Source organism: Salvelinus fontinalis, chromosome 37, assembly GCF_029448725.1.
Source record: "Salvelinus fontinalis isolate EN_2023a chromosome 37, ASM2944872v1, whole genome shotgun sequence".
Classification (NCBI taxonomy): domain Eukaryota; kingdom Metazoa; phylum Chordata; class Actinopteri; order Salmoniformes; family Salmonidae; genus Salvelinus; species Salvelinus fontinalis.
The window spans coordinates 13,407,472-13,435,074 of NC_074701.1; the positions used below are offsets into that span (position 1 = coordinate 13,407,472).

General features: G+C 43.1%; 3 protein-coding genes across 6 annotated transcripts in view; 1 reads left to right on the plus strand and 2 right to left on the minus strand.

Moving 5' to 3' along the window:
* Positions 1-1,260: 1,260 nt before the first annotated feature.
* LOC129836170 (PWWP domain-containing protein 2B-like) lies at positions 1,261-11,258 on the minus strand. 2 transcript variants are annotated; one of them, XM_055902017.1, is made up of 3 exons: positions 10,273-11,258; positions 6,335-8,062; positions 1,261-4,033 (listed from the first exon to the last, which is right to left on the minus strand). In XM_055902017.1, exons 1-3 carry the CDS (start codon positions 10,410-10,412, stop codon positions 4,027-4,029), a joined length of 1,875 nt encoding a protein of 624 aa, XP_055757992.1. In that variant the 5' UTR covers positions 10,413-11,258; the 3' UTR covers positions 1,261-4,026. The 2 variants fall into 2 exon arrangements, with proteins under 2 accessions (XP_055757992.1, XP_055757993.1); XM_055902018.1 differs by having other exon boundaries at positions 6,331-8,062.
* Positions 11,259-11,275: 17 nt separating this feature from the next.
* On the minus strand, positions 11,276-17,334 carry LOC129836172 (leucine-rich repeat-containing protein 27-like). Of its 3 annotated transcripts, XM_055902019.1 has the most exons (13): positions 17,246-17,334; positions 16,408-16,718; positions 16,175-16,305; positions 16,021-16,079; positions 15,623-15,775; positions 14,649-14,877; positions 14,092-14,232; positions 13,810-13,911; positions 13,555-13,660; positions 13,095-13,253; positions 12,715-12,854; positions 11,710-11,836; positions 11,276-11,575 (listed from the first exon to the last, which is right to left on the minus strand). In XM_055902019.1, the coding sequence occupies exons 2-13, from the start codon at positions 16,612-16,614 to the stop codon at positions 11,468-11,470; spliced, it is 1,662 nt and encodes a 553-aa protein (XP_055757994.1). In that variant the 5' UTR covers positions 16,615-16,718; positions 17,246-17,334; the 3' UTR covers positions 11,276-11,467. The 3 variants fall into 3 exon arrangements, with proteins under 3 accessions (XP_055757994.1, XP_055757995.1, XP_055757996.1); XM_055902020.1 differs by lacking the exon at positions 13,810-13,911; XM_055902021.1 differs by lacking the exon at positions 13,095-13,253.
* A 537-nt stretch (positions 17,335-17,871) lies between these two features.
* The window catches only part of LOC129836173 (serine/threonine-protein kinase 32C-like), a 162,989-nt gene continuing 153,257 nt past the window's right edge, over positions 17,872-27,603 (plus strand). The window contains exon 1 of the mRNA XM_055902023.1: positions 17,872-18,404. Within this exon, the coding sequence (XP_055757998.1) occupies positions 18,323-18,404 (82 nt within the window). The 5' untranslated portion in view covers positions 17,872-18,322. The remainder of the gene's footprint in view (positions 18,405-27,603) is intronic.

Sequence of the window (27,603 nt, forward strand, 5' to 3'; positions counted from 1 at the left end):
TAATTTCTGCACAAACGGTCAGAAACGGTCTCAAGGAAGCTCATCTGCGTGCTTATTGTCTTCACCGGGGTCTTGACCTGACTGCAGTTCGGAGTCGTAACCGACGTCAGTGGACAAATGCTCACCTTAGATTCCTACTGGCACGTTGGAGAAGTGTGCTCTTCATGGATGAATCCCAGTTTCAACTGTACCGGGCAGACTGTCTGGCGCTGTATGGGCATCAATGTGTGAACAGAGTTAATGTGTGAACAAAGTGCTCCCACGGTGGAGATGGGTTATGGTACGGACAGGCATAAGCTACAGACAACAAACACAATTGCATTTTATCAATGGCAATTTCAATGCAGATACCTTTACGAGATCCTGAGGCCCATTGCGGTGCCATTCACCCACAGCCATCACCTCATGTTTCAGCATGATAATGTTCTGCCCCATGTCGCAAGGATCTGTACACAATTCCTGGAAGCTGAAAATGTCCCAGTTCTTCCATGGCCTGCATACTCACCAGACATGTCACCCACTGACTGGTTTTCTGATCCACTCCCCTACCTTTTTTTAAGGTATCAGTGACCAACAAATGCATATCTGTATTCCCAGGCATGTGAAATCCATAGATTAGGGCCTAACTAATTAATTTCTATTGAATGATTTCCTTACATAAACTGTAACTCAGGAAAATCTTACAAGTTATAGCATGTTGCGTTTATATTTTTGTTCAGTGAAGTAGTCATTTTAGGTATGCAAAAAAAGTCTTATAGTATGTGACATAAAAAAAAAAAAAATGAGTATGCTTTAAATGCCAGGATGCTAGTGTCATTTCATCTAGTAGAATTCGCTGCACACTTTTGAGGAAGAGAATTGCCTTTCTAGACTGACTTGTGTTTGACACTGATAATGAGATAAGAGGACACGCACTACCCAAATAAACGAATGGCGTTAGATGACACATTCGCAGGGTGGGTGTGCCTAGTTTGATGATATTTGTTGCTTACCGCATTCGTTTTACTAAACAGTACATTCTAAATAGTATGTAGTACAATTTGTACACAGTACATAGTTTAGTAAGTAATAGGCAAGAGATTTCAGACATGGCTACAGCCTCAAGTGAGTAAAGGTGGAGAATGGTTGTATAAAGTTAAGCCTGGCTAGGCTGGACTTATAGCACAGTAGTGCTGCTGACACACGAGGATTAAACGACATAAAAAAAGTAGTCATAACTGATAGTAGTACGTTGAAATACACAAACCAGCAGATGCCAAGTATTGCCTGTATATTTTATTTTATGTACAGTACATATACAAAAAACTGAAAATGGCCAATAAACATTGACCAACGAGGGCAACAGCAGACAGCCATGTTGCTCATCAAACACGAAATTTCCTGACATCCGCTTCCATCTTAATCATAAAACAGGTGAAAGGAGCTAGGCACTCTCTCCTTCCCCACTCCTAAAGAGTCAACAAAAACCAAAGTGATTCAAAATGGGGAAAAAAACGCATCAGGAGCTCTTGGTCGTGTTCATTGGGGCTTGCAACGGAAAATATTTTGCAACAGAAAACTAAAATGAACAATTTCTTATTGGACAAGTACAGGTAGTCCTTGCTTTTTCTTCCGTTTGGGGCCTACTGAACTACCGACACTGGCCAGAAGTATTTGGACACCTGCTCGTCGAACATCTAATTCCAAAAACATGGGCATTCATATGTAGTTGGTCCTCCCTTTACTGCTATAACAGCCTCCACTCTTCTGGGAAGGCTTTCTGCTAGATATTGGAACATGCTTCCATTCAGCTACAAGAGCTTTAGTGAGGTTGGGCACTGATGTTGGGCGATTAGGCCTGGCTCGCAGTTAGCGTTCCAATTCATCCCAAAGGTGTTCGATGGGGTTGAGGTCTGGGCTCCGTGTAGGCCAGGCAAGTTCTTCCACACCGATCTTGACAAACCATTTCTGTATTTACCTCGCTTCGTGCACATGGGCATTGCCCTGCTGAAACAGGAAAGGGCCTTCCCCAAACTGTTGCCACAAAGTTGGAAGCACAGAATCGTCTGGAATGCTGTAGCGTTAAGATTTCCCTTCACTGGAACTAAGGGGCCTAACCATGAAAAACAGCCTGAGACCTTCATTCCTCCTCTACCAAACTTGTTGGCACTATGCATTGGGGCAGGTAGCGTTCTCCTGGCATCCGCCAAACCCAGATTCGTCCATCGGACTGTCAGATGGTGAAGCGTGATTCGTCACTTCAGAGAATGCATTTCCACTGCTCCAGAGTCCAATGTCATCAAGCTTTACACCACTCCAGCCGACGCTTGGCATTGCGCATTGTGATCTTAGGCTGGTGCGTGGCTCTTAGGCCATGGAAACCCATTGTTGCTTCTAGATGTTTCCACTTCACAATAACACCACTTACAGTTGACCGGGGCAGCTCTAGCAGGGCAGACATTTGACAAACTGACTTGTTGGAAAGGTGGCATCCTATGACGGTGCCACGTTGAAAGTCACTGAGCTCTTCAGTAAGGCCCTTCTACTGCCAATGTGTGTCTATGGAGATTGCATGGCGGTGTGCTCGACTTTATACACCCGTCAGCAACGGGTGTGGCTGAAATAGCCGAATACACCAATTCCAAGAATGTCCCCATTATTTTTGGCCATGTAGTATATGTCCTGACTCCACTTCCTTCCCCCTACATTCCAAAAGTGCTGCTTTCAACTAAGATCAATAAAGGTCGATCCTGCAGTCTCTCCATCTCCAGACATGTAGCCAGTAGTGAGCAGCCACCTATCTCCCCACACCGTCACGCGCACACTCAAAGAGTTGAACTCACAGTATTCTTACAGCATTTCTGAGTGACTATAAAGCTTTAATTGATGCATAGTGTTTGACACTTTTGTCCACTCTCTCCAGTGGAAACATTTGATGGGGATAGAACAGGGGTTGGTTGAGAGAATGTACAAAGACACACCGGACACAAAAATGTAAGAATACAGTGTACACAACCACCCCTAAAAGGATCAATCTCTGGCATCCCAAAACTAAAAAAAACTAAAAAAAGTACATCTCCAAGGCCATGGATAGTCAACGTGGGACATTTGAACTCCCGCTGCCTGTCACTCCAGTTAGTGTCCGGACAATGAGCTCACAGCAGGCCACAAAAGGTACAGATAAAGTGCTTTTCTTTACATGACACAAATAATTAAAAGTGCGTCAAAATTAACTCTGGGATCTCTCACAAATAACCCATAGATACCACACTTCTGAAGTATTCAAACCAAAATGAAACGGAAGAGAGAAACGTTTGAGAAGAAGAAAAAAAAACGTATAAATAACGTTACATCGACATATCCAACTAGCAATGCTGAAGAAGGCTACAAGGATGAAACACTGTATGATAGAATAAACTACAGTACTATCTCTGGATGGAACAGTTTCACATTTTCATATTTGGAAAGTAAAGAACTTAGAGTAAGACTTTTCACCAGAAATGTTGCGAATATGCTTCCTGGTCTATTCGAAAAGAGTTGCTGGGCTTCCAATGAGGATGGCACTGGGACTGAACGGACCTGACAAGGTCCTCTGACTGGTTGTCATTGAACCGCTTCACGACCAATCGGTCGAGAGGACCGCTCACAAAAGCAGCAGTATGGAGATCTTATGGGATTGTAGAACGGTCAACTTAAAAGGTTATGGATAATAAATGGTTACAGATAATAAATACATTCTGATTTGTAGTGTGTTGCTATTCAGTTCTATTGAAATATGGTTACATCTAAAAAATAAAAAAAATACAAAATTGAGGAATTGTTCCGCGTAGTCCATGAGATGCCTCAAAATTGCCCTTTCTTGCTCCCTTATCCAGTCAACAACACTCCACCTGAGCGGCCATTTTCCTCCAGCCATGTGTGTGGGGGGGGGGGGATGCTGTATAAATAGTGACCGTGGAAACTGCATACGCTCCCTCTCTCTCCTGGGGATAGACGACTCAAGAGTCAGAGTTCCGCAACCTCTGACAGAAGACCATTCTTCAGTCTTCAGCCTCTACACAGAGCGAGAGAGCGAGAGCGAGAGAAAGAGAGGGGCGTGAGAGGGAGAAAGAAAGAAAGAACAAACAGAGCAATGAGTTTGAGCAAATAATGGCAGTACAAGTTTCCCCATGGAGGGACATTCTAACTGCAGGCCTAGACTTTGCACTGGGAGAGTTGTGCATGTAGAATAGATGGATTCTTACTTTACCATTCAAGACAGAACATTTCTACGTAAATCCAAGACACAGTGTTAACTTTCAGATGTCACGCTTGGAAAATCTCTGGACAGCTGACATGGCAAAAACTATTTCCATCATGAGTGATCGAAAGAGTGGCATTCTCAAAAGCTTCTGGTGAGCATTATGAACAGAGATCAGTACAGGTACCTTCACAGAGCTACTGAGGCGTCGCCAGAGCAAACAGTGGTCCTGGGAGCTGTCTGGCTGTATCATATCACCCTGAGACAATATTTAACCTAGGTGTGTGTGTGTATGAAGGGCCTAGTGCTTGGCTACATGGGGTCTGATTCTACACAATCAACAAACAGATACCAGGGGAACAAGGGCTTGTGCTTTTGACTGATCAGGCCTAACAATGTTCTATGACAACTTGGGGATAGGCAGGCTGAGACCATATCAGAAGTCCCTGCGTTTAGTCAACCAAAATCATGAAACTTAAAAATGAACAGGTCTTCTACTTTACAACTAACTAAAGTTCGATGGTTCCCTCCCCTGAAAGCATTCTTTGAGCCAGGATAAACAAATGTATGGTTCAGATATCTTCACACAGCCATTACACTTCGGCTAACTTTAGCCACTGCTAGCTAAAAAAATCTACCGCAATAATGGGTGCAAACGTGCACTTTTCAAAAATGTTATGACCAAGTCAAACTCAATGATTTGGTGTGACGCTACTGAAAAGGTGATTTGGTTTAACTCGCATTGATTTATAGCTAGCCATGGCTAAAATACGCTTATGTTCGTAGTGGCTGTTTAAAGTAATATATGCCATTTAGCAGAAGCTTTTCCCAAAACGACTTGTGCATACATTTTTTACAGGCTTAGTTAATCGGTAGAACCTTCGTAGGAGCATCATTAAATCTCTGAGCAGTTTCCCCAAAACCATTATAACTAAAGTTGCACTTGAAAAGCGCTCATTATTTATAGGGCTGGGAATTGCCAGGGACCTCACGATACAATATTATCACAATACTTAAGTGTTGATACGATATGTATTGCGATTCTCATGATTCTACAGTGCCTTCAGACAGTATTCATAACCCTTGACTGAATTAAAAATGGATTAAATCTATTTTTCCCCCCACCCATCTACACACAATAACCCATAAATGACAAAGTGAAAACATGTTTAGATATTCTCACAAATGTATAAAAATAAAAACAGAAAGATGTTTCACTGTCTCTTTGTGACCGCAGATAACATCAGAACCAAGTTGAATAACATTACAAAGTTGGAAATGTCTTCGCAATTATTACAAACAAGGACAAAAAGATGCTTCAAATGAACACAGATGAATCCATTAAAAGATAAATACTGTATATGCTACATAGGGTTGCATATTTAAATCATATTGAAAACCAATTTCATGTTCAATAAATGAGTTTTTTGTGTGCTAATTGCAGGCTGAGCTACTGTCTAATTGTTGCCTCAATATACTACTTCATGATGTGTAACACCACGTGTGCAATGATGTGCCAAATGTGTGAATTAGTGCATTATTATAGGGTAGTCTAAGCATTAGAACAAGCCGACTCAATATTAGCAGCCATATAGGCCAGGTGATAATGTCTCTATTAGAGTTGATCCGTCGTCAGTATTGTGGAAGAATTCTAATGTTTATGATCCGAGAGCAGCGCTGCATTTCTTTTTGATCCTATCGGTATTGACAGATGCTCCAACGACGGACGCACTTGGTGAGCGTTCTCTCTACGAGGCGTTTCGGGAAATGCATGTGACATCGTCGGCCGTTTTAAGAACGATGCATCGTTAAAAAAACACTTGTAAGCTTCAGTTCCATCCCTATCGGGAAACCGGGCCCTGCTTGGTTAGTTGTAAAAATGCCAAACATTCTTTAAGCAAATACAACCCCAAAAAATGTAATTAAGAATATTTTACTATACAACATTTCCATGCCTGTATGTATGAGATAAGCAAAAATGTAGTTTAGACATTCAAAGAAAGGGTGGGTATTTTGCATGAACATTGCCCAACAAGTATCCTTAATCAAAGGTACCGGAAGAGTGTATTTAGTGAACAAACTCACAAATGGTCTGAGTGTTGTGGACTCACCTACGTTTCGCAGTGAGAGGTGAGTAGAGAGGTTATCTCGGGGCTCATGTGGCCCACGGCCTTGGCAGCTTCCACGATAGCTCGCCGGTACATCCCTTTCTTCTTGCGGTTGAATCGCGACCTGAAGAACTCCCGGAAGGGGGAGAGTTTGGCAACGGACAGCTGGGAGGTAGTGGGCGAGCCGAACCAGGCCACCTTGGCCTCTGGCCACTGGGCCTCGCAGTTAGACTCCTCTTTGCGGCTGCCGCTGATGCTGAGCACCCTCGCCGGCCACCAGGGGAACCCATGGATCTTCCCCCACACGACGTCTCCCACGGCCACCGCGTGGCCCTCCTCCGTCACGCACTTGGTCATGCTACGTGTGTGCAGGCGCACGGTGAGTGGCGGCACAGTCTTGCTGTCGTCTTGTGAGATCGAGGAGGACATGGAGGAGATGTGCTCGCCGGGCGCTAGGTCGCACAGCTCTGGGGACGTGCCATCTGAGCTGAAGGATTTGGATTCGTCTAGACTGTCTGTGCTGCACACGGACAGGCTGGAGGAGTCCGCTTTCCTCTTGCGAAGGTTGATGAGCAGCGCAAGGTCACTTTGGCCTCGGTCTGCCTCCTCTCCAGAGCTCCCCGACCACAGCTCCATGGGGGTCTTCTCCCCAGAGTCCTCCGAGTGGGGCAGGGGACGAGGGACCGGGACCCTGAGGCTCTTTCTGCTCTGCCTCTCTACCAGCTCCGCATCGTAGACCGTCAGGCTGTCCTCTCCGTCCCCCAGGGTCCTCACTCGGATCTTGGGGGAGGGGAAGTCCAGGCCAGCCGTTGGGGGCCTGGGGAGCTTGAGTTTGGGAATGGACACGGTCAGGCCCGTCCTGGTGGCGTCCAGGATGTGGCGCTGCTCCTGGGTCTGGGTTAGGGTGGTGGGCTCTGGCACCTTGCCCTGCTGGCCTTTTAGGCCGTTTTGCATCAGCTGCTTAGGGCAGAAGGGCTTGACAGAGCCGTGGACCCGAGCTGGGATCTTCATGACCTCGCCCTTGCCTTGCGGAGTGCTGTAGGAGATCTTGATGACCGGGCTGTGGGGAATGATGTCCACTGCAGGGAACTTTGGTTCCTCATCCCTCTTGTCCTTCCGGAGCCGCTTGCTGTCATAGCCGGTGGGGCCATTCTCCCGCCTCTTGCTGTTATCCTTGGTGGCATCTGCATCCTCTTTCCTGGCCAACTTCACAGACCCGTCTTTGGAGTCTTCGTCGCTCTGTGGAGCGTTCTCTTTCCTGGAAGCCTTGGTTGTGGGCATCCCGTCCTTACTGTCCTCGTCACTGTTCAGTGTGTTCTTACACTTCTCGCACAACACCTGCCGGGGGCGGAGTCTGATGGTGCTCATGGTCATCTGCCCGGGCTCTCGGGTCCGCCTCTTCTTCCTTTTAATGGTTCGCGGAGGTGGCTGAGGTACCCATTGACCATAGCTGTGGCGCACCCAAATGGGCTGAGGGAAGGGAGCTCCTTCGAAATATGGAGGGTATGGACCCTGCCCGGCAGGCACTGGTGTGGGCAGTGGGGCAGGGAGACGGGCACCTAGTGGGTCACTGTCAGGGAGCGTGTTTTCATCCTTTGGTCTATGATGTGAAGCCTGGCTGGGAGGTTTAGTAACAGGCTCCTCTCTCAGGACTTCAGGGATTTCACAACCAGGTTTCAATGCAGGGCATTCCACTGGCTTTGTTGTCATATCCGGTAGGCAGAAAAGCCCAGTCCTATAAGAAAAAGTGAGAGAGAAAAAATTACTTTAGTATGCTTTGTAGCTTTTGAGTTATTAGATCCAATCATGATGAAGTCAAATTGTTTGCACTTAACTTTATCATTGTGGATAAAGCAAGAATTTAAACTCTTTAGTTTAAGTTCCTGTTCAGGTCAAGAACATTAGCTCGACTAAATCTAAGCACAACAAATGCACTCCTCTGATCTTGTTGCAACTTTAGTTTGTGTAAAAGACAGCACATTTATCACCTGTGTTGGGTTTTCTACTGGAGTGGGGGTTGGGAGACAGCAAGCAAGCAGGTCGTTGTCTAGTTAGCCTATAGCCCACCCCTACAGCCTTGCGCTTCAAACTGAAAAAGCTGGAGTGTGTGTTCTCTCTGTAAATTCACATGTTCCTTTTCATGCCAGTGGACTGCAGGCGTGACGTGTCCAAGCCGGGCTTCTCTAAGGAGCCATTTGAAAAGGGAGTTGAGAGCAGCCAAGGCAGCAGCAGCAACATGGCTGTGCTCCACTCTGCTGTCAGAGAGAGCAGACAAAGAGACTACAGGATACCCAGGAGCCCCCTCCACTCCATCTGACTGAACAAAAACAACCCCGTGAATCACTCGGGACCCAGAGAGAGCCAGGAGATTCACTTGTTTTTGCATCAGTGTCTTCTGGGTGCTTGTGTGTTATGAGATTATTAATTAAAGCACATTTAGGCAGCCCGAAAGGCGTTTCCCCATGAGCGGCTATTGTCACATTTAAATAAAGAGGCCCGGCGAGGCCTGTTTCCTGTGCTTTAGAGGAGACCTTTAAAGGCCCTTCTTGAGCAACAAAATCTCAGCCATCACAATGATTGACACAGGCTGGACAGTGGTTAACAGGCCACGACAAACCCTATTTCAATTTAACATATAATGCTCTACATACACTACAACCAAATAAAGAGATCCTGCACAATGGATACATAACATGGAAACTGGAGAAACACAATTAAGGGAAATGCATTTCTATAAACCTAAAGTAAGAACTCACATTTTGACAGTCACAAAGCAAAATAGGCATGTATGCCAAACCACTGTTCTTTGTTTAAGCCTAGATCCTTTCCACTGGGGAAGGTCAATCTCAAGGCATTTGGAGTGATCTATCACGTGAACGTGTAGGCCTATATGTCTCAGTGAAGGCCTACCGACATGAAAAGCTGGTAAGATTCTGATACTGAGTCTATAAATAAATAAACCCAGTGGCATTTAAAAAAGGTGCACCCACTGCACTGTACTAGCATGTAATAGTGCAACACAAGGCCAGTACATGTGACACACACTGCGAGCCAGATAACATGCCCCATATGAATACCAATCAATCAAATAACATTTTATACCTTACCTCTATTGTTAACACCCTATACATAGGCATAAATGGGATTTCTTGCCAACATTGTGTAGTTCACCCTTTGTCAAGTACAAAGTGGGCCTATAGCCTAGTTTTTCTGGTGTCTAATTTCCTTGGAAACTCGACAATTAGTAGTGCCATCTTTAACAGCAAAACACAGCTGTATAATCTCTTATTTAGAGTTTCAGGTCAATCATTTATAAATAGGCCTACACTGATTGTATCATTAGCTAAGGTTAACATTGGATGACTGAGTTTAACATAGGCCTACATTACTGAAAGCACAAGAACAGGAGTAGGTAAAATTATAATGATGTGATCACTTTGCATATCTAGTATTAAAACATGTCACCTTAATGTAATCATTACTAGATAGGTAGCTATAATAATGTATGTACAAAAGTCTAATATGAGAAAGGGTGTTTCAGTAAGACCAGCCATAGCTGGGTTACATTGTTGGCAGTCTAAATCTAGCCAACATTGAACTAGCTTGATAGTTAAGCTAACAATGAGGTAACGTTACCCACGTAGGCATAACTTTTGTTGAAATACCCATCACGTTACTTTCACAGGGTGGTTGGCTTTATCCAAACTTCCTAGTAATGATACACGGGTTTATTTGTTATTGATATGTTCGCTGTAAAAGTGAGCAAATCAGAGTTAGCTGGCTAACGTTAACTAGCAAGCTAGCTACAACCCCTTGGAGTCTATTGTATGATGGCCCATGTAGCTAGGTAGTTAGCATGCTAAATTAGCCAGCAAACATCAGCAGGCTAACTAGCTAATTACTTTGTGAGACAAGTATACAATTATTCGAATAAATAAGACTCACTTTTTGTTGCAATCGAGTAATATCCCCATGTAGCACCTTTCTTGATAGGTAAGCGTCACTACTAGTGTATCGTTAACTATTTGATCAACAGTGACAGGAATCCGAGAGCCGGCCCGCAGCTCCTCGGCCACAGCCTCCATATTTTCCGGCGTGAGGTGTCCGGCTTGGCGGTACTCGATCCCGGCCGAAGGAGCCACGATCGCCTCTACTAAAGATGCTTCTCCCTTCTACTTTCGAGCACGGGAGGGTACACCAGGGCACGAAGTGACGCCATCACCCCCCACCAAGTCAATTACAACAGTTCTGCCACTAGTGACATCACACAAAGACACACACAAGTGGATAAAAATATGTTGAGGTTGCCCCTGTCTTGCTTGAAATTATACCGTTTGGCTTTCCGTTTATTGTTGGCTCATGTAGCCACAATTTCAGAACAATAGCTATTTCATCATTATTAGTTATTATCTAGCTAATACAAATAAATATATTTCATTTAACTAGGCAAGTCAGTTAATTTACACTGACATCCTAGGAAAAGTGGGTTAACTGCCTTGTTCAGGGGCAGAACGAAATAATTTTACCTTGTCAGCTCAGGGACTCGATCTAGCAACCTATCGGCGAATGGCCCAACGCTCTAACCACTAGGCTACCAGCCGCCCCCGATACATCCCCCCTTCCATTTTAACAGTATCTTCAAGCCATTTTCATCGTGCCATTCCAAATTACATATATTCTTACCTTCAAACTACCCTGGTTTACATGAATCACCCCCATATTTACTGTCTGTATCCAAGCCAACTGTATCAATAAGTAATTTAGGCAGTGCTTGACTTGGGCAGGAGCTCTACTGCTTGAGCTCCTGTTCCTCTTATAGAATACTCTTATAGAGCTTCTGCACCTAAATATAAACAGTACCAGCACCCCAAAGGAGTACCTGAACCTATTGAAGTCAAAGTCAAGCACTGAATTTAGGCTATAGGCACACATACAGTTTACACTTAACTAATGATGTGCGTGTAACAGGCTGAAATGTTTATTGATGAATGGGTATCGGATGCCATTGTGATTGAGTAAACTGTAGAGTGCTATAATTCCATACTACCCTGTCCTGTACTACTTCTTTGCATTCAATGTCAATTCATTTAATGCGGCAACAATTCTAAATGGCAGTAGGTCTACACACACAAAAATACTTTCACTTGTCATAGCATCTTGGTGAGTTCTCCCCAGTAAATGCGATGAATCGATACTCGATGTCGCTCTCCTGTTTCCTCTCAGCAAGTTCCGACTGCAATCTCTTGGTCTGAAACAAAAACAATGGAAGAAAACCACCAAGAAAGAAACACCCAGACATTCATTTAATTCCTGGGGCTGCTGTTATTGAGCACTGAAAATGACTTTACTGGTTACTTGATATACAGTAGAATAGTAACATACTTCCTCCATGTCCTGCCTTGCAGCTTCTGTCTCCTCTTGGGCAGTGCCACTGGGCCTCCTGCGCCTCTCCTGGATCATCTGAACATGGCTCCTGATCCGCTGCTCTAACTCCCGGTCGCGGGCTGCCCTGGGGTCACACAGGTCAAGGGTAAAATGAACCACCATTCCACAAACTAAAGATTCACTTAGTTACATACCGCTGTGGGTGCTGCATGTTGTTGGTGGTGGAGTAGTAGCTGGCTAGCTACAGACTACAGAGACCAGTTGCTCGGAGTCCGGACCTGTCTGACCCTGTCCCTAATCAAGACTCCTGATGCTTTCACCTGGCTGTGACTGACCAATGCTCCCTGCCTCCACATATACATTTATCACACGATTTCACACGATTGATTGATTTAATTATTTGTTTATTTATTTCGATGGACTGTACGCTGCAATTCAGCTCTTAGCTGCCAATGTTGTACACCTTGACAATAAACTAAACCTTATACTGGGGTGTACTCTTTTGAATCAATAGTTTACATGTACAGTATTTATTAAAAAGACAGGTACTGGTCTATCGTTGTCAAAATCAAATCAAATTGTAATTGTCACATACAATAGGTGGAGAACATACAGTGTAATGCTTACTTACAAGCCCACAATGCAATTAAGAAAAAAAATAGTTAAGTAAAAAATAGATGAGTAAAAAATCTAAAATAAAACTAACAAATAATTAAAGATCAGCATTAAAATAACAATAGCGAGGCTATATACATGGGGTACCGGTAGAGTCAATGTGCAGGGGCACCGGTTAGTCGAGGTACAGTACTGGACAACAGAAAAAAGTAATTAATTAAAACAATCAGCTGAACCAAAGTATTTGACAGAGGGGACAAAATATATGCTTTGAACAAAAGAGATGTCTACAAAAACCCTCTTTCCACTAAATGTCTCTGAACATCTTTGATTGATCTGCCATTGCTTCCTTTGGTGGCTACTGTCAGTAGATTAGCTACATCATACCTGGCTTCCTCGTGTTCCTTCTGGGACAGGAACGATCTCTGTCTCTGGATCCTCTTTGGTGGGGGGTTGTGGGGCTTGACCTCACCACTTTCAACAACACTACACAGAGACTCTGTGGCGTATGGAGCGTTTATCGGTACCTGTAACAAAAAAATACATTCATTTCTATAGAAAGCTGGTATTTTCTTCATATAGCCGAAACTGTGAACTTACAGTAAGTTAAGAATGGATGATAGGTCTATCAGTGACACAGATTGACTACTACTATCCTGGCACATTGCTGAAGAGGTCAGATATTAGATATACAGCTATGGGTTGCTCTTTGTTTTGAGGATCTGAGGGTCCATGCCAAATCTTTTCTGTGGAAGGATTATGTTTACCAGCTGTGGTGCAGCCTCGCTGGGGACATCTGACTGCAGGATGACTGACTCGGCACACTGGAGGCACAGTGATCCATCGTTAGCTAGGCCTGTCGCTGCCCCTGACCTGGACAGCCTCAACTGAGTGTCTGCACAGCCTGCCGCTATCTTTTTCAACATCTGCTCACCCAGAATGAAAACAAGGACTCCAGTCAGTCTCTCTCTTTCTACTCTACTCTAACTTCTCTCAGACAGTTTCCTTATAACAAGAACAGAACTGAAAGCATTTTTATAATTCAAATGTTCTCCCTTTCCAATGACTGTGAAAGCCTTTCCTCAGGCTGGTGTTATGCTGCCCTCCTCTGGTCATTGGAAAGGTAGAACATTTGAATCAGAAAAATGCTTTCAGTTCTGTGAGTGAACAAATAGTGTATTCCAAAAATAGAATGGGAGTGAAAGCAGACATACAGAACAGACATACCTCTTCTCTTCTATGTCTCTCACGCCTTTCCTGCTTGTGCTCTAAGATTTTCCTCTCCTGCATGACCCTAGCATGAGTACGCCATTCCTTGAGGAGCTCTTGGTCTCTAACGGGAAAAGAAAGGCAGGGCCATATAAAGCACTGTGAGGAATTCATTATCCTATAACCACTGATCTAAGTTTGGTTTTATTTTGTTTAGGTTAGGATTGGGGTAGGATAAGCTCATTTTAGACCTTGCTGGATTTCTTTACCTACCCCTTATTAGCATTGGCCTTTGCAGACACGTAATATTGATCACTCCCTTTCTGGGACTTCATCAAATGCCAATTTGACACAATACACCCCTGCTTTCTGAAACTGCAAGTAGAGAGACAGTTCTCTCTCACCCCTGGTATAACATAGTTGGCAACTAAATACTGTATGTAATTCATGTGATTCAAAAGGCCACAAACGCAGGAGGGACTCAGAGGTATAGCTTACTGATGTGAGATAATTCTGTTGGGTTCTATAAATATCCAACAGTATTAACTTACTTACTTCCTCCTTTGTTCAAGAATGGCTTGTTTTTCTTTAAGCTCTTTCATTGCAGCCAGTCTTCTCTCCTCTGACTTCTTCCAGTACTGCATGTCAAAGGGAGGGAGCTCGGGAAATATATTTCCCCTGGTAATCTCTTTCTTTCTGACAAAGAAATCAAAAGAAAATGTTTTATTTTTTTATTGCTCTCAGAAGGACCGTGTCCCTACAGAGCCTGGGAGATTTGAATCGCTAGGCCTCCTCCTCAGAGACTGTCATAAAAAATATTCTTAAACTGTCCATGCAGTATTATCCATCTCAATAGCCTATTCGTCTATAGTGGCTCCCTCTCTTTTCACCTTTCCTTCACGGCATTTAATTCCTCAGAGAAAGCATCCACCATATCTCGTAAACCATACTGTCCACTGTCCTGAGTATAGTGGCACGTCTGGTTGAAGAGTTTGGCAGTTCAAATAAGGAGAGGACACCATTGACTACTGAGTTTCCCCTAGATCTGCAGTTACCAGACGCCTGTCATTTCTCCCAAAACTTTACCAGAGGTTGAACCTTTTTGACTTGACCTTTTAATGACGGGCAGCGGGTATGTCTTGTGGCCTCTATCACCCTCTGCTGCTCTAGGGAGGCGTGAAATAGGGAGGGCATAGCCAAACTCATCTCTGTCCATTTGGCTCATCTTCTGCCTCAGCTCTCTGAACCTCTGCAGCTCATCTTCATCTACCACCTCTTCACAAAGGTCCAAACTGGACTTCACAAGCTCTGTCAACTGTAGCTTCTCCACTGGGGGCACGTCTGCAACCAAAACATCAACAAAAACTTTCTATGAAAATGATTATGGTAGCAAAATAATACATTTCTGTCATTTCCTATATAAACAATTGTCCTCTTTTGGATCTTTTGCATCCATGTTGAAATAAACTTTTTAGTGAATACTAGATGTAAAGTTGAAGCTGTAATGAGCCCAAAGTAAGCATGTCCCCTCATTCATGAAATAACATGATGAAATCTGGTGTGACATGATCTGAATGCCGGCATATTGCCCTGGCAGTGACAACATAATATCCGTCAAGATGAAATTCCCTTTTCAGAGAGACAGTGAGCCTGGATCCTCTTTTTTAATAACATAAATATATAAAGATATAACAGGGCACCTTTGTTCTAGGTGTAGGCTTTCTGCTGAAGGGTTCCTTGGCTAGTCATGCTGATTACCCATAGGCACTACTAGACAGTGGTTGATGACAAAGCGCCTCTGTTAGTAGCCCACTGGTTATCGATCATTTTAAAATCGGGCTAAAAATATTACTGGGTAGAGCTGCACAAAAAGTGTGCCTGCTGCATGCACCGTCTCCAAGGGAACAGAAGTCACACCACTGAAGTGGAACAAGGGCAAGGAGCTATTTTGGTGGCCAGCCTTTCTTTCTTATACAATCGAACAGATGGCGGTGGGCGTGTTCAGAAGTGCGGACACCACACAAACACCTTGCCGTCACATTGTTCAACTTCATCAGGTGACATTACAGTTATCTTTATCATTCACCTGGAAGAGAGTTCCGCACACTAACCGGTCGTTCGGCCATGGCACTCCGTAGGTACTGTAGGATGCATTGGAGGCCCTGCCCCACAACCTCTTGAGGTGGAAATGTGATGGGGCAATGCCTCAAACTCAGGGCCTTGAGAGTAATCACGTTACCTAAGAAGTACAAACACATATGTCAGAAAAAGTAATGCAGTTCACAACTGGAGTTGGGTCACTGAAGAATAAGCTGGGGAAAAAACAACATCTCCCACCCACTCTTCCAGTAAAGGAAATTAGGTCCAAGCATCCTGAGGGACATGCAGCCTATCCCAAAATACTGTCAAAGTCACTGAATACTGTTGATAAAATATAATGATGTGTAAAGGATAACAGAAACAAGGTGACAGAGTTCAACTCACCCAATTCCAGTGGAAGCTCTGTGATAGGATTCCCTTCTAGCAGCAACGTTTTCAGACATCTGCATCAACCAATTAATACACGAATCCATTAAAATCCACAGCACATCTACAAATATTTTGGTTGAAAAAGCCCATACAAACTGGCCTAAAATACCTGTGTAGACCAATTTTCGAAGGAAGGGATGTGATTTGGTTATTTCTGAGATCTAACCACACCAAGTTTGACAAACTGGTGAACAGCGTATCCGGAAGCCTGGATATTTCATTACCTTCAAGATACAAATTCTTAAAACAACAGGAAGATACAGTTAAAGAGGATACAGTTAGTTCTGAATAACAAAGCATATTCTTGAAAATAATAGCATCAGAATAATCTGCTTGGCCTACCTTTAAAGTAGTGTTCTTCAAAATGCAATCCACAACATATTTTAAGTTTCTTCTGCTGGAATATAGGGTGTCAGATGTGACATACTCAGTGATCTGTATAGGTTCAACACACTCTGGTAGAATGTGTGGGGCATGTGTTTTAACAGCATTATCACCACAATCAAGGCTTAAATGAAGGTCAGTCATTTCCTTTCCTAAGGAAGACATTGCTGCTGTGCTGTTATCTCATTTGGTCGGTTAGTAAGCAGTTGTGTCCTTCAGCCCGTCATCAAAGTGCCATCTTGAAACCAGATTGTCAACGCCCATTATGGCTTGAGGGAGAAACAAGAAAATATGTCAGACATGAAACTCATCTTCCAGTTAAATACAGTGACAGTCAAATTAATGTCCTGGCCCTTTGGGAGAAATTAATCATTCAATGTGTAAATCCTCTCGACCAGATATTGATGTAACGTTAACCAGCATAGATCACATCCGTGAGACACCCCATTGTTGGATACAACTAAAATTAAACTCATGATACAGAAATGTGAACAACTGTTAGCTATAGCTATATTAGCTACTTTGTCCACATGGAATATTTCTGACATGCAACATTTTAAACGTAGGCTAACGTTAGTTGGCTTATGCATTTAGCGTTACCATAACCGTTAGCTCGCTAACGCTTTAGATGTGCAAACCCAAAATATTTGGTGAATATATTGTACAACGCGTCATTCATCATCCTAAACCAAGCAATCACTAAAATGTATAAGAACGTATGAATTACAGGATTATCAACAAGCTAAAGTAAATACATTCAACTTTTGTAGAGGCATTAGCTAGGTAGTTTATTTACCTAGATAGCTAGTAGTTAGCCAGCTAGTCGTGTGATCAGCTATTACCATGGTAACCGTGGTGGCAGGACAACATCAACTACAGGGCGTATCAAGAATCAAACAGTGCGTACAATTGGCATGTGACGCAATTAACAAGTCTCTTCAGAATCATTGGCCTAGAGAGGGACCGTTTATGTTGACTTTTAGGTTGACAGACAAACCAAAAGTAAAAACCAAAAACACTTTTTTTAAATGAGGAAAGGAACGAAAATCAAATGATTTGTAGTATTATTATAATGTCACATTAAGTATCATCCACTCCATGCCTAACTAGCATCAGTTTCCTAAATTAACCATAACTCAACCATTTACTGCGTAGTTATGTTGTGTCTTGTGATGTCTGACTTGATATGATATCTTGTGAATATGTTATCTGCATGCAATGCCTGTATGTAGCCTACTTTTTTGCAAAGCAAAATCATTTTCTGATTACTATTTTTTTTACAGAAATCTAGACATATCCCATTCCCACTGTATGCCATGATGAAGCATGAAGTGTAATCTCACATCTGTTAATGATGTAGCCTATTCTAAAGTCAGGGAAGTAAAGTGTTAACCCCATTTTCAATGATCTGGCGCCACCCTTTTCCTAATTAGATTCGCATTTTCGCAATGACCGTATCCAGTTAGAGAATATACAGCAGCACTTCCTATAATATTGAAAATGTTCTTAAGGTCTAGCCGCTAGAACGAGAGCTGCAGAGAGGCTGGGTTCTTGACATGCATGACAGTGAGACTCAACGTCGACTAGAGAACTGTCACACACGGCTCCGCGAACATAAGTCAGTTGAGGACGGAAGAGACAAATAGGAAAGCCGATTGTTTTTTATTTTAAAAACAGTATTGAGGCTCACTATCCGATCTAATCTCTCGTCTTTATTGTTTTAGTGAGGCAAAGTCGCAGTGCGTAAATGCGGTAAAACATATTTTTCTTGACAAACAATAACAGAGGACTGAGCGATGCATTTGTTCAACGTGTCCAACACACAGCTGTAGTTTTTTAACGGGCGAGGAATGCTATCTGAGCTCGCGCATCAATGTTTCACTGGGGCAAGTGGAAGAAGAGGATGGGCGCGAATAGTTCTTCTAAGAGACCGGTCTACGATGAAAAGGAAGATGGTAAGAAAACACAAAGCATTGCTTGCTATTCGGTTGAGTTCATGGTGAACTATAGTGCAACATTGTAGCGCCACTCAAATTGCACGTGAGTCAAAGTTACAGTGTAGCCTCTGAAGGCTACATTCATTGGATCAAGCAATTTCATCACTATGTTGCCTACTGCGTGTACAATAGGTGACGATGAGCGTTATAGGCTAAACTCGTTCCACCTCGAATTTTGGAGGAAATATTTCTAAAATGATAGCCTCCTCAAGCAAGGTCTTGCTTACAGCCTAGATATGAAAGAAGAGGTCGGGTGTGGTGTTCAACTTTAGATTGGACAGTGAAACAAAAATGTAAAATGTAGGCCAAACATAGTCTAGCAACTAACACCATATTTCACACCTGTTTTTGCCAAACTATGCCAATGTAATGTTTGTTGTTGTTGTTGTTCTTTATGACAAGAAAACAACTGTTCCAGAAAGATGACACCGTTTATTCTGTAGATCAATCAAGTGGTTACAGTGTTGTAAAGCCATTATCATTCCTTATGGGGATTACATACAATGCAGAAGTCTCGTTATTAGTTATTTTCTTGTTATTCTTCAGCCTTTCCAGAAGGAACATTTTCCTTATCATTCTCTGTAAAAAAATAAGATAGTGTTGGCTGAATGCAAAGAAATATGAGCATGTGAAGTTGTTATTTTTAGTCATTTAGCAGACACTCTTATCCGGAGTGACTTACAGTGAGTTCAGTTTTCATACTTTTTTTTATATACTGATCCCTCATGGGAATTGAACCCACAACCCTGGCATTGGCACACTATACCAACTGAGCTACACAGGACTGAATAATAACAATAATTGAAGAATTAAGACAAGAACAGTGGCACGCATGAAAGTAAGGCTAATTTATGGCTGTCAGTGTAAAGGAGAGTAAGCCCATTGGAGCTTGACCAAATATACCTTGCTTTGAATCATCAATACCTCTTAATGAGCTAAAATACTAATGTTGCCAACAAGTTTTTTTAAATGACAGAAGCGCCTACTAAATGAGGTCCGTTCACTACAGAGTTGAGGTCATATGATAAGGAGGTGATGGAGATTTGGGGGGGGGGGGAAATTCTACGGTAACAGAATCACGCTGAGACCCAGATTTTTCACTTTAAAATGTATGCCAAACAGAAACCATTGATTTCAAAGTTAAACAAACTATAAAACCATATGCACAAGGACTACTTTGAACAATTTACACAGAACATTTCACAAAAATCTGAACAACTCATAGATGTCTATGTTTCACAAGTTTGGACATCACAGTAGAGGTGACAGGTAGCCGGTAGTCTAACAGTTAAGAGCGTTGTGACAGTAACTGAAAGGTAATATGTTGATGTGCCTTAAAGCAAAGCACTAATTGCTCCTGTAAGTTGTTTTGGATAAGAGTGTCTGTCTGTCTGTACAGCACATCAAACTAGAGTACTGAACTCTACTTTTTTTCACTGTGCTGTCCAAACTTGTAAAAAAAAAACCATAGATGTCTATGATTAATTCAGATGTGATCTGGTCACCAATCATAGACGTCTACACTATGTTTGGGCCAAATCAGGGCTGGTCCCACCCGGAGTAAAAATCAACGTTTGTATATAGATATTGAAATCAAAAAACGATGTCTGTGGACGTTGAAACAAGGACATGGCGGACTGACCAAATTTCAACTGCTTTTTAATGTCCATGGACGTTTGGTGCAGGTCGGTGCTCAGTGGGTGTGGAGGCTGGTTACAGTAAATGGAAAGAGAGGAGAGGTAACATTAACTGGAGAGAGAGAGAGAGAGAGAGAGGTTGTCCAGACTGTTTTCGCACTCATTTTGACCACCAGATGACAGAAAGAAAACAGTTATGAGCTGACCATAACAGTATGCCAGTGGAAGGGAGGACAGTAGCAGGTGACCGAACTGTGGTTTGTGACTACTCTAGTTTCCATTAAATTTTTTAAAAATTCAAGTAATTTCTCAAACGGAATATACGTGTTGATATTATTTTGCAGGGGTCTTCAACATTATTGTCTTTTGAAGTATTTCTAATACCTTTTTAAGACTTTTTCTGCTAGATGTTTTCTAAGATCCATTTGCATGTTTGACCAGAAATCAAAGCCATTACTTATGCCTATGCCTTTTCTTCTCCAAGATATGGACTTAGCTTTCATTTGACACCCAATTTGACATGCTCCGATGAACACGTTGCTGCTCATGTGTCCTTTACATGGAAATGCCCTTTAGCTACAAGGGTTACCCATTTAGAAGCTACAATTTGTCCAGAATGTTAAAATGGTACTTTTTAATGAATCAACAGACGTCAGTGAAAATTATGTAAAAGTAATGGAAAGTGTAATGGGAAGCAGTGAACCGTGCAATCTTTGTTGTTTTTGTCAGTGTTCTTTTTCATATGGAGCTATGTACAGTTTGTCATATTCTAAGTTATAGAGGAGGCTCTGTTTCCAGAGGAAAGAGGGAGGCGGTTATAATTTTTTTGTTTTTTCCCTTTACTTTTGATTAATGGAGGAGCCTTGAGGCTCAAGGCTGGCATGGAAAAAAATGGGGAGGAAACAACATATATTCTCAATTTTCAAGTCTTATATCATTTCTATGGGCCGGGGTGATTGCTTCGCATTCTATAACGTACTGTATTTTTCTGAATCACAAGTTACATGAATACCTAATTACTTCAGTTACAACCCCGCCTCCACGCCACCTCACCCAGAATGAGCATGCTGTGTATGTTCATCACCTTCCCCATTATCATTATGCGTAGATGCACATACATTAAGTAAATGTTATGCCGTGGTGCAAGGGGGCGGTTGATAGAATTCCTTTCACATCGTGAACATTTGAGGGCATTAATTCAAGACTATGTTTGCAGAGAGAGCGAGAGAGACTTTGTCAGTCCCAGTTTAGCCTCACTTTGAAGTGTTTTTCCATTTTATTTTCAGGACATCGAGTGTTACAAGTCCAACACAAAATGATTTGACGTATACAGCTGCATTCATGAGTTTTATTGAAAAATGTCCGCCAAGCAAAAACCTGATAATAAGAATGCTGTAAGTACAGAAATTGTTAGCTCAGTGGGACATGAATATCCAACAAGTCAGCGACAACTGTGTGGAATTTGTGACAGCAACTTTGTGAGCTTATTACAGCATTATAGACACTTATGTCCTGGGATTTCCTGGGATTTCCTATGATCTTCTATGTAGAAGAACCTCTTACCTTCTAACGACACTTGTGTCGCTCTAGCTCTGCCCGCGTCAATCACACAGACTAATGGTGCAGAAGAAATAGACTAATCCAATGCAACAACCCAGCAGTCTGTAGCTCAAACACACAATGTTAAAAAGGGGTTAGAAGTCCAAAACGTGCCAGCGTCACGGTGGTGCTGTAGGAGTTTTAATGAGTTGTCCATCGACGTATCTGATCTCTACACATTAAAACGGTACTGATGACATGCCATTCAGTCGATTGTATGGAAGTTGCTGAGTTGGTTTCACGTCAAGAGCATCCACTAAGTGTAGTATATGTTTCTACCTGGGTCTCTAAGAAACAGTATCTCTTGGCTTATTGGAAAACTGCATATGGCCTACATCAGGCAGTAATATTAGACCGTTCCTTGCCTACAAAGGTCTTGACCATAATCAACTATTCTGATTGATGTCCAAGAGAAGCTGCCGGAGGGTTATTTTAGTAGATTTTTTTATTTATAGCAAGGAAATAAGAGAGCCTATAGGATTAAATGGGGCACTCCTTGCATGTCTGTGCATTGCGTTATTTCTCGGAACGTCTTAGAGTTAGTGTCGTATAAACTAGTGTTGTATAAACTAGTGTCGTATAAACAGACCATCATGTGGCTGGATCCCACTGCAACACTCAAGCCTTACTTTACAAAGGTCATGCAAACACTAGCTGGATGAAAGTGTTGAAGCATGAGCAAAGGTAAGTCCCAAGAGAAAGAAGCACTTTGCTTTGACAAAACCTCACCTTACCACTGCAGTAATGCACTGTGTGCGTAATGTGCTCTATGTAGTGTGTGCAAGTTTGTGACTCGGGTATGAGGCTTTGAAGAACAAAACAACGGGGCAGACATGGAGAAAGATGGAGAGATGGCAGATTGCATGGAATACGGAGTCCCAGTTCTCTTTCATCTTACAGCATTAGTCTCTCAATTTCTCTTTCTCTCTCTCTCTTTCTCTCTCCCCATCTATTAAACAGAGCTGTAGCCCTGTGCCTGCAGCTGTTAGCCTCTTGCTAGTACTGACTCATTTTCCCTGGCTGATATATGGTGTTCATACTGTAGTATCTGATTCGTGGCGGGAAAGGAATACCTCACCAACTTCACAAGTTGGACATACTGTTCTGTAATAGGGTAGCAATCACATCACAAACAACACTTGGACTTTGGGTGACTGATTAGAACTATCCCCTGTTGTGTAGTAGTAGGCTACACTCTTAACACAAAATATGCTATCTACAACCTAAAAGGGTTCTTCAGCTGTCCTCAGAAGAACCCTTTGAATAAACCCTTTGGGTTCCAGGCAAAACCCTTTTGGTTCCAAGTAGACCCGTTTTGGGTTCCATGTAGAACCCTTTTTAAGGGTTCTACACGGAACCCAAAACGGTTATACTTGGAACCAAAAAGGGGTTTTACCAGGGGGAAAAAATGTGTTATTCCATGGAGACAACTGAAGAACCCTTTTTTCTAAGAGTGTACAGTAGCCTTGTTAAAATGGTATATCTCTGTACTTACAGAAGATGCCACTTTCTAAAGGTATTCAATATTTACAATTCCCTAACCTTGTACTCGCTTCTGGTGATAAACAGGAGACAGTGTTCATAACAAAACTATAGTTTCAGACTAAAGGTGTCTTCAAAGAGATCAGCTCAGCTGGGTGCTGAGATAAAAACAGAAAGGAGAAAGGTCACTCGGTGTGGTGTGTGTGTGTGTGTTTGTGGTGCGCGTTAGTGATGCACGGTTGACTCATAACCTGCAGTCCCTGTGGTTATATCTGCGGGATGTGCTGATTTTAGGGTCATGACATATTGTGTGGGTGGGTGGCAGGAGGAAGGGTTGAATAAAGAGAAAACGATGCATTAACATTCCATAAATGTATCATTGTTGTGCAATTCATATCTATAGGCTATATTTTTCAATTATTATTACAATTTACTGTGATTATGGATATGCACTCATGTTGACTTTCTTTCTTTTTCGCCCAGAGTACAATTTTTTTAATTTTATTATTACTACTGTACCTACATTCTTTAAAAACTAAAACCAGAAAAAGTGTAAAACATTTTTTTAGGAAAAGCAATAAGACGATGGGATGGTTCGGTGAGTGAGTTTATTAGCAAGTGCATCGGTGATGTTGTACCCACGGCGACAAACCTGAAAGCACGAACCAATGCTTTTAATCAGGGCAAGGCGACCGGAAACATGACCAAATACAAACAGTGTCGCTATTCCCTCCGCAAGGCAATCAAACAAGCTAAGTGTCAGTATTGAGACGAAGTAGAGTTGCAATTCAACGGCTCAGACACGAGAGATATGTGGCAGGGTCTACAGTCAATCACGGACTACAAAAAGAAAACCAGCCCTGTCGCGGACCCCGATGTCTTGCTCCCAGACAAACTAAACAACTTCTTTGCTCGCTTTGAGGACAATACAGTGCCACCGACACGGCCTGCTACCAAAACCTGCGGCCAACGTGAGTAAAACATTTAAACGTGTTAACCCTCGCAAGGCTGCCGGCCCAGACTGCATCCCTAGCTGCATCCTCAGAGCATGCGCAGACCAGCTGGCTGGTGTGTTTAAGGACATATTCAATCAATCCCTATCCCAGTCTGCTGTTCCCACATGCTTCAAGAAAGCCACCATTGTTCAAGTTCCCGAGAAAGCTAAGGTAACTGAGCTAAACGACTATAGCCCCGTAGCACTCACTTCCGTCATCATGAAGTGCTTTGAGACTAGTCAAGGATCATATCACCTCCACCCTACCTGATACCCTAGACCCACTGCAATTTGCTTACTGCCCCAATAGGTCCACAGATGACGCAATCACACTGCACACTACCCTAACCCATCTGGACAAGAGGAATACCTATGTAAGAATGCTGTTCATCGACTACAGCTCAGCATTTAACACCATAGTACCCTCCAAACTCGTCATTAAGCCCGAGACCCTCGGTCTCGACCCCGCCCTATGCAACTGGGTCCTGGACTTTTTGACAGCTCCCCCAGGTGGTGAGGGTAGGAAACAACATCTCCACACCGCTGATCCTCAACACTGGGGCCCCACAAGGTTGCGTTCTCAGCCCTCTCCTGTACTCCCTGTTCACCCATGACTGCGTGGCCATGCACACCTCCAACTCAATCATCAAGTTTGCTGATGACACTACAGTGGTAGGCTTGATTACCAACAACGACGAGACAGCCTACAGGGAGGAGGTGGGGGCCTCGGAGTGTGGTGTCAGGAAAATAACCTCACACTCAACGTCAACAAAACAAGGAGATGATCGTGGACTTCAGGAAACGGCACAGGGTGCACGCCCCTATCCACATCAACGGGACAGTAGTGGAGAAGGAGGAAAGTTTTAAGTTCCTCGGCGTACACATCACGGACAAACTGAAATTGTCCACCCACACAGACAGCGTGGTGAAGGCGCAACAGCTCCTCTTCAACCTCAGGAGGCTGAAAAAATTTGGCTTGTCTCCAAAAACACTCTCAAACTTTTACAGATGCACAATCAAGAGCATCCTGTCGGCCTGTATCACCGCCTGGTATGGCAACTGCTCCGCCCACAATCGCAAGGCTCTCCAGAGGGTAGTGAGCTATCATCCAGAAGGAGAGGTCAGTGCAGGTGCATAAAAGCTGGGACAGAGAGACTGAAAAACAGCTTCTATCTCAAGGCCATCAGATTGTTAAACAGCCATCACTAACATTGAGTGGCTGCTGCCAACATACTGACTGAAATCTCTAGCCACTTTAATAATATAAAATTGGATGTAATAAATGTGTCACTTTAAACAATGCCACTTTATATAATGTTTACATACCCTACATTACTCATCTCATATGTATATACTGTACTCTATACCATCTACTGCATCTTGCCTATGTCGTTCGGCCGTCGCTCATCCATATATTTATATGTACATATTCTTATTCATTCCTTTACACTTGTGTGTGTAAAGTAGTTGTTGTGAAATTGTTAGATTACTGCATGGTCGGAACTATAAGCACGAGCGTTTCGCTACACTAGCATTAACATCTGCTAACCATGTGTATGTGACTAATACATTTTTTGATTTGATTGAGGGCCTTGCTGAAACCCCCCCCCCCCCTTCTAATTTCCTTAATTTTGTGGCAAGAGTCAAATACTTTGTGTCACACATCAGAGTCAAATACTTTCTATAGAACAAACTTCATGTCAGGATAGGCAACTGAAATGAATAATTCATGTATGTGTGCTATATTAAACATAGAGGGAGTAAAATGTAGGCAAGCAATACTAGTCGAACATGGGAGAGATGACGAATTTTGGCAAAGATTTATTTATGGACTAATATACTTGAAACAAATAGCCAAACCGAAAACTGCAGACATTATTCCCCCGCGATCAAACCGACATAAAACATTTAATGAAACGCAGCCGAACGTGATCAGAAACATCAACTAGCAAGCAAGTCTCAGCAATGAAGAATTGTGTGCGTTCACACGAAGCGGGCGGAAGAATTCTGGCAGGTGGGAGCTTTTCGGCACAACACCGGTTATGTTTGATTGTGAGGCGCTATACAAATTCGACAGTCACAAGACGGGGACTTCAAAATGGCACATCAAGGAACTGTACGGAACTCTTCAGATGGGTTAAATCGAAAAACTGAAATCTTGACACTGACTTTAGGTTGATAACCTCTCACATAGTTTGGGAACCCCTTGATTAGGCTATTTCTGAAAATTCTCCCAACCCCAACTGTGATTTTTTGGGGGGGTAATTAACAGCCAATGTTAACTTTTTTTATTTGGAGCTATGGCAGTCAATTGAAAAACATTCTAACAGTTTCTGATTGTTTTCTCAACTCACCATCACATCCGTTTCATGCGGAGCTATGACGGTCGATGCAAATTAGTCTGTCATAATGTCTCTTATCTCAGCAGCACTAATGAGATAAGTGTGCTTGACGCATGTCGTGTCGGATTTTCTCAAAGTCAGGGGGAGTGGTCGACAGTGCGCACCTCATCTCTGCTGTCACATCCAACCTGTATCGATATTTGGTTTTAATGCAGACTGTAGGCTATTCCCTTTGCGTCAGGAACCTAGACTCCTCCGTTGTGACCCGTGAATGCGTTGTCTGCAGCCTCTGGTCACATGACAGCTCGATCAGCTGTTCGATTTCACTTACCCGTTTGTCAACTGAGCCAGGATCACAGTCAAACGGATTGGGTCACAAATCTGTAGCCGTGCTTGGGTAAAATGACCGGGGAAGCCAAGACAGAAAAGTAAGCCATATTACAACGTATGTGTTCTGATAATTGCATTGTTTTCTCTATAACCTGTTAGTTGAAATGCCTTGACACTATGACTTAGAGTGCCTTGCAAAAGTATTCATTCCCCTTGGTGTTTTTTTTATTTTGGTGCATTACAAACTGTAATTTAAATGGATTTTTATTTGGATTTTGTGTATTGGACATACACAAAATAGTCCAACTTTGGTGAAGTTGCCTCCCGGGTGGCGCAGTGGTCTAAGGCACTGCATCGCAGTACTAGCTGTGCCACCAGAGACTCTGGGTTCGAGCCCAGGATCTGTCGCAGCCGGCCGTGACCGGGAGGTCCACAATTGGGCTAGCGTCGTCCGGGTTAGGGAGGGTTTGGCCGGTAGGGATATCCTTGCCTCATCGCGCACTAGCAACTCCTGTGGCGGGCCGGGCGCAGTGCACGTTGACCAGGTTGCTAGGTTTACGGTGTTTCCTCTGACACATTGGTGCGGCTGGCTTCCGGGTTGGATGCGCGCTGTGTTAAGAAGCAGTGTGGTTGGGTTGTGTTTCGGAGGACGCATGGCTCTCGACCATCGTCTCTCCCGAGCCCGTACGGGAGTTGTAGCGACAAGACAGTAACTACTAACAATTGGATACCACGAAATTGGGGAGGATACCACGAAATTAGGGGCTTCACCT

Coding starts and splice junctions, on each gene's coding strand:
- LOC129836170 (XM_055902017.1), bottom strand. CDS start 10,412: ATGGAGGCTGTGGCCGAGGAGCTGCGGGCCGGCTCTCGGATTCCTGTC. Junction 8,063..10,272: donor TTACTCGATTGCAACAAAAA/GTGAGTCTTATT, acceptor TTTTTCTTATAG/GACTGGGCTTTTCTGCCTAC.
- LOC129836172 (XM_055902019.1), bottom strand. CDS start 16,614: ATGTCTTCCTTAGGAAAGGAAATGACTGACCTTCATTTAAGCCTTGAT. Junction 16,080..16,174: donor TCGAAAATTGGTCTACACAG/GTATTTTAGGCC, acceptor TGGTTGATGCAG/ATGTCTGAAAACGTTGCTGC. Junction 13,912..14,091: donor ATTCTTGAACAAAGGAGGAA/GTAAGTAAGTTA, acceptor CTCTACTTGCAG/TTTCAGAAAGCAGGGGTGTA.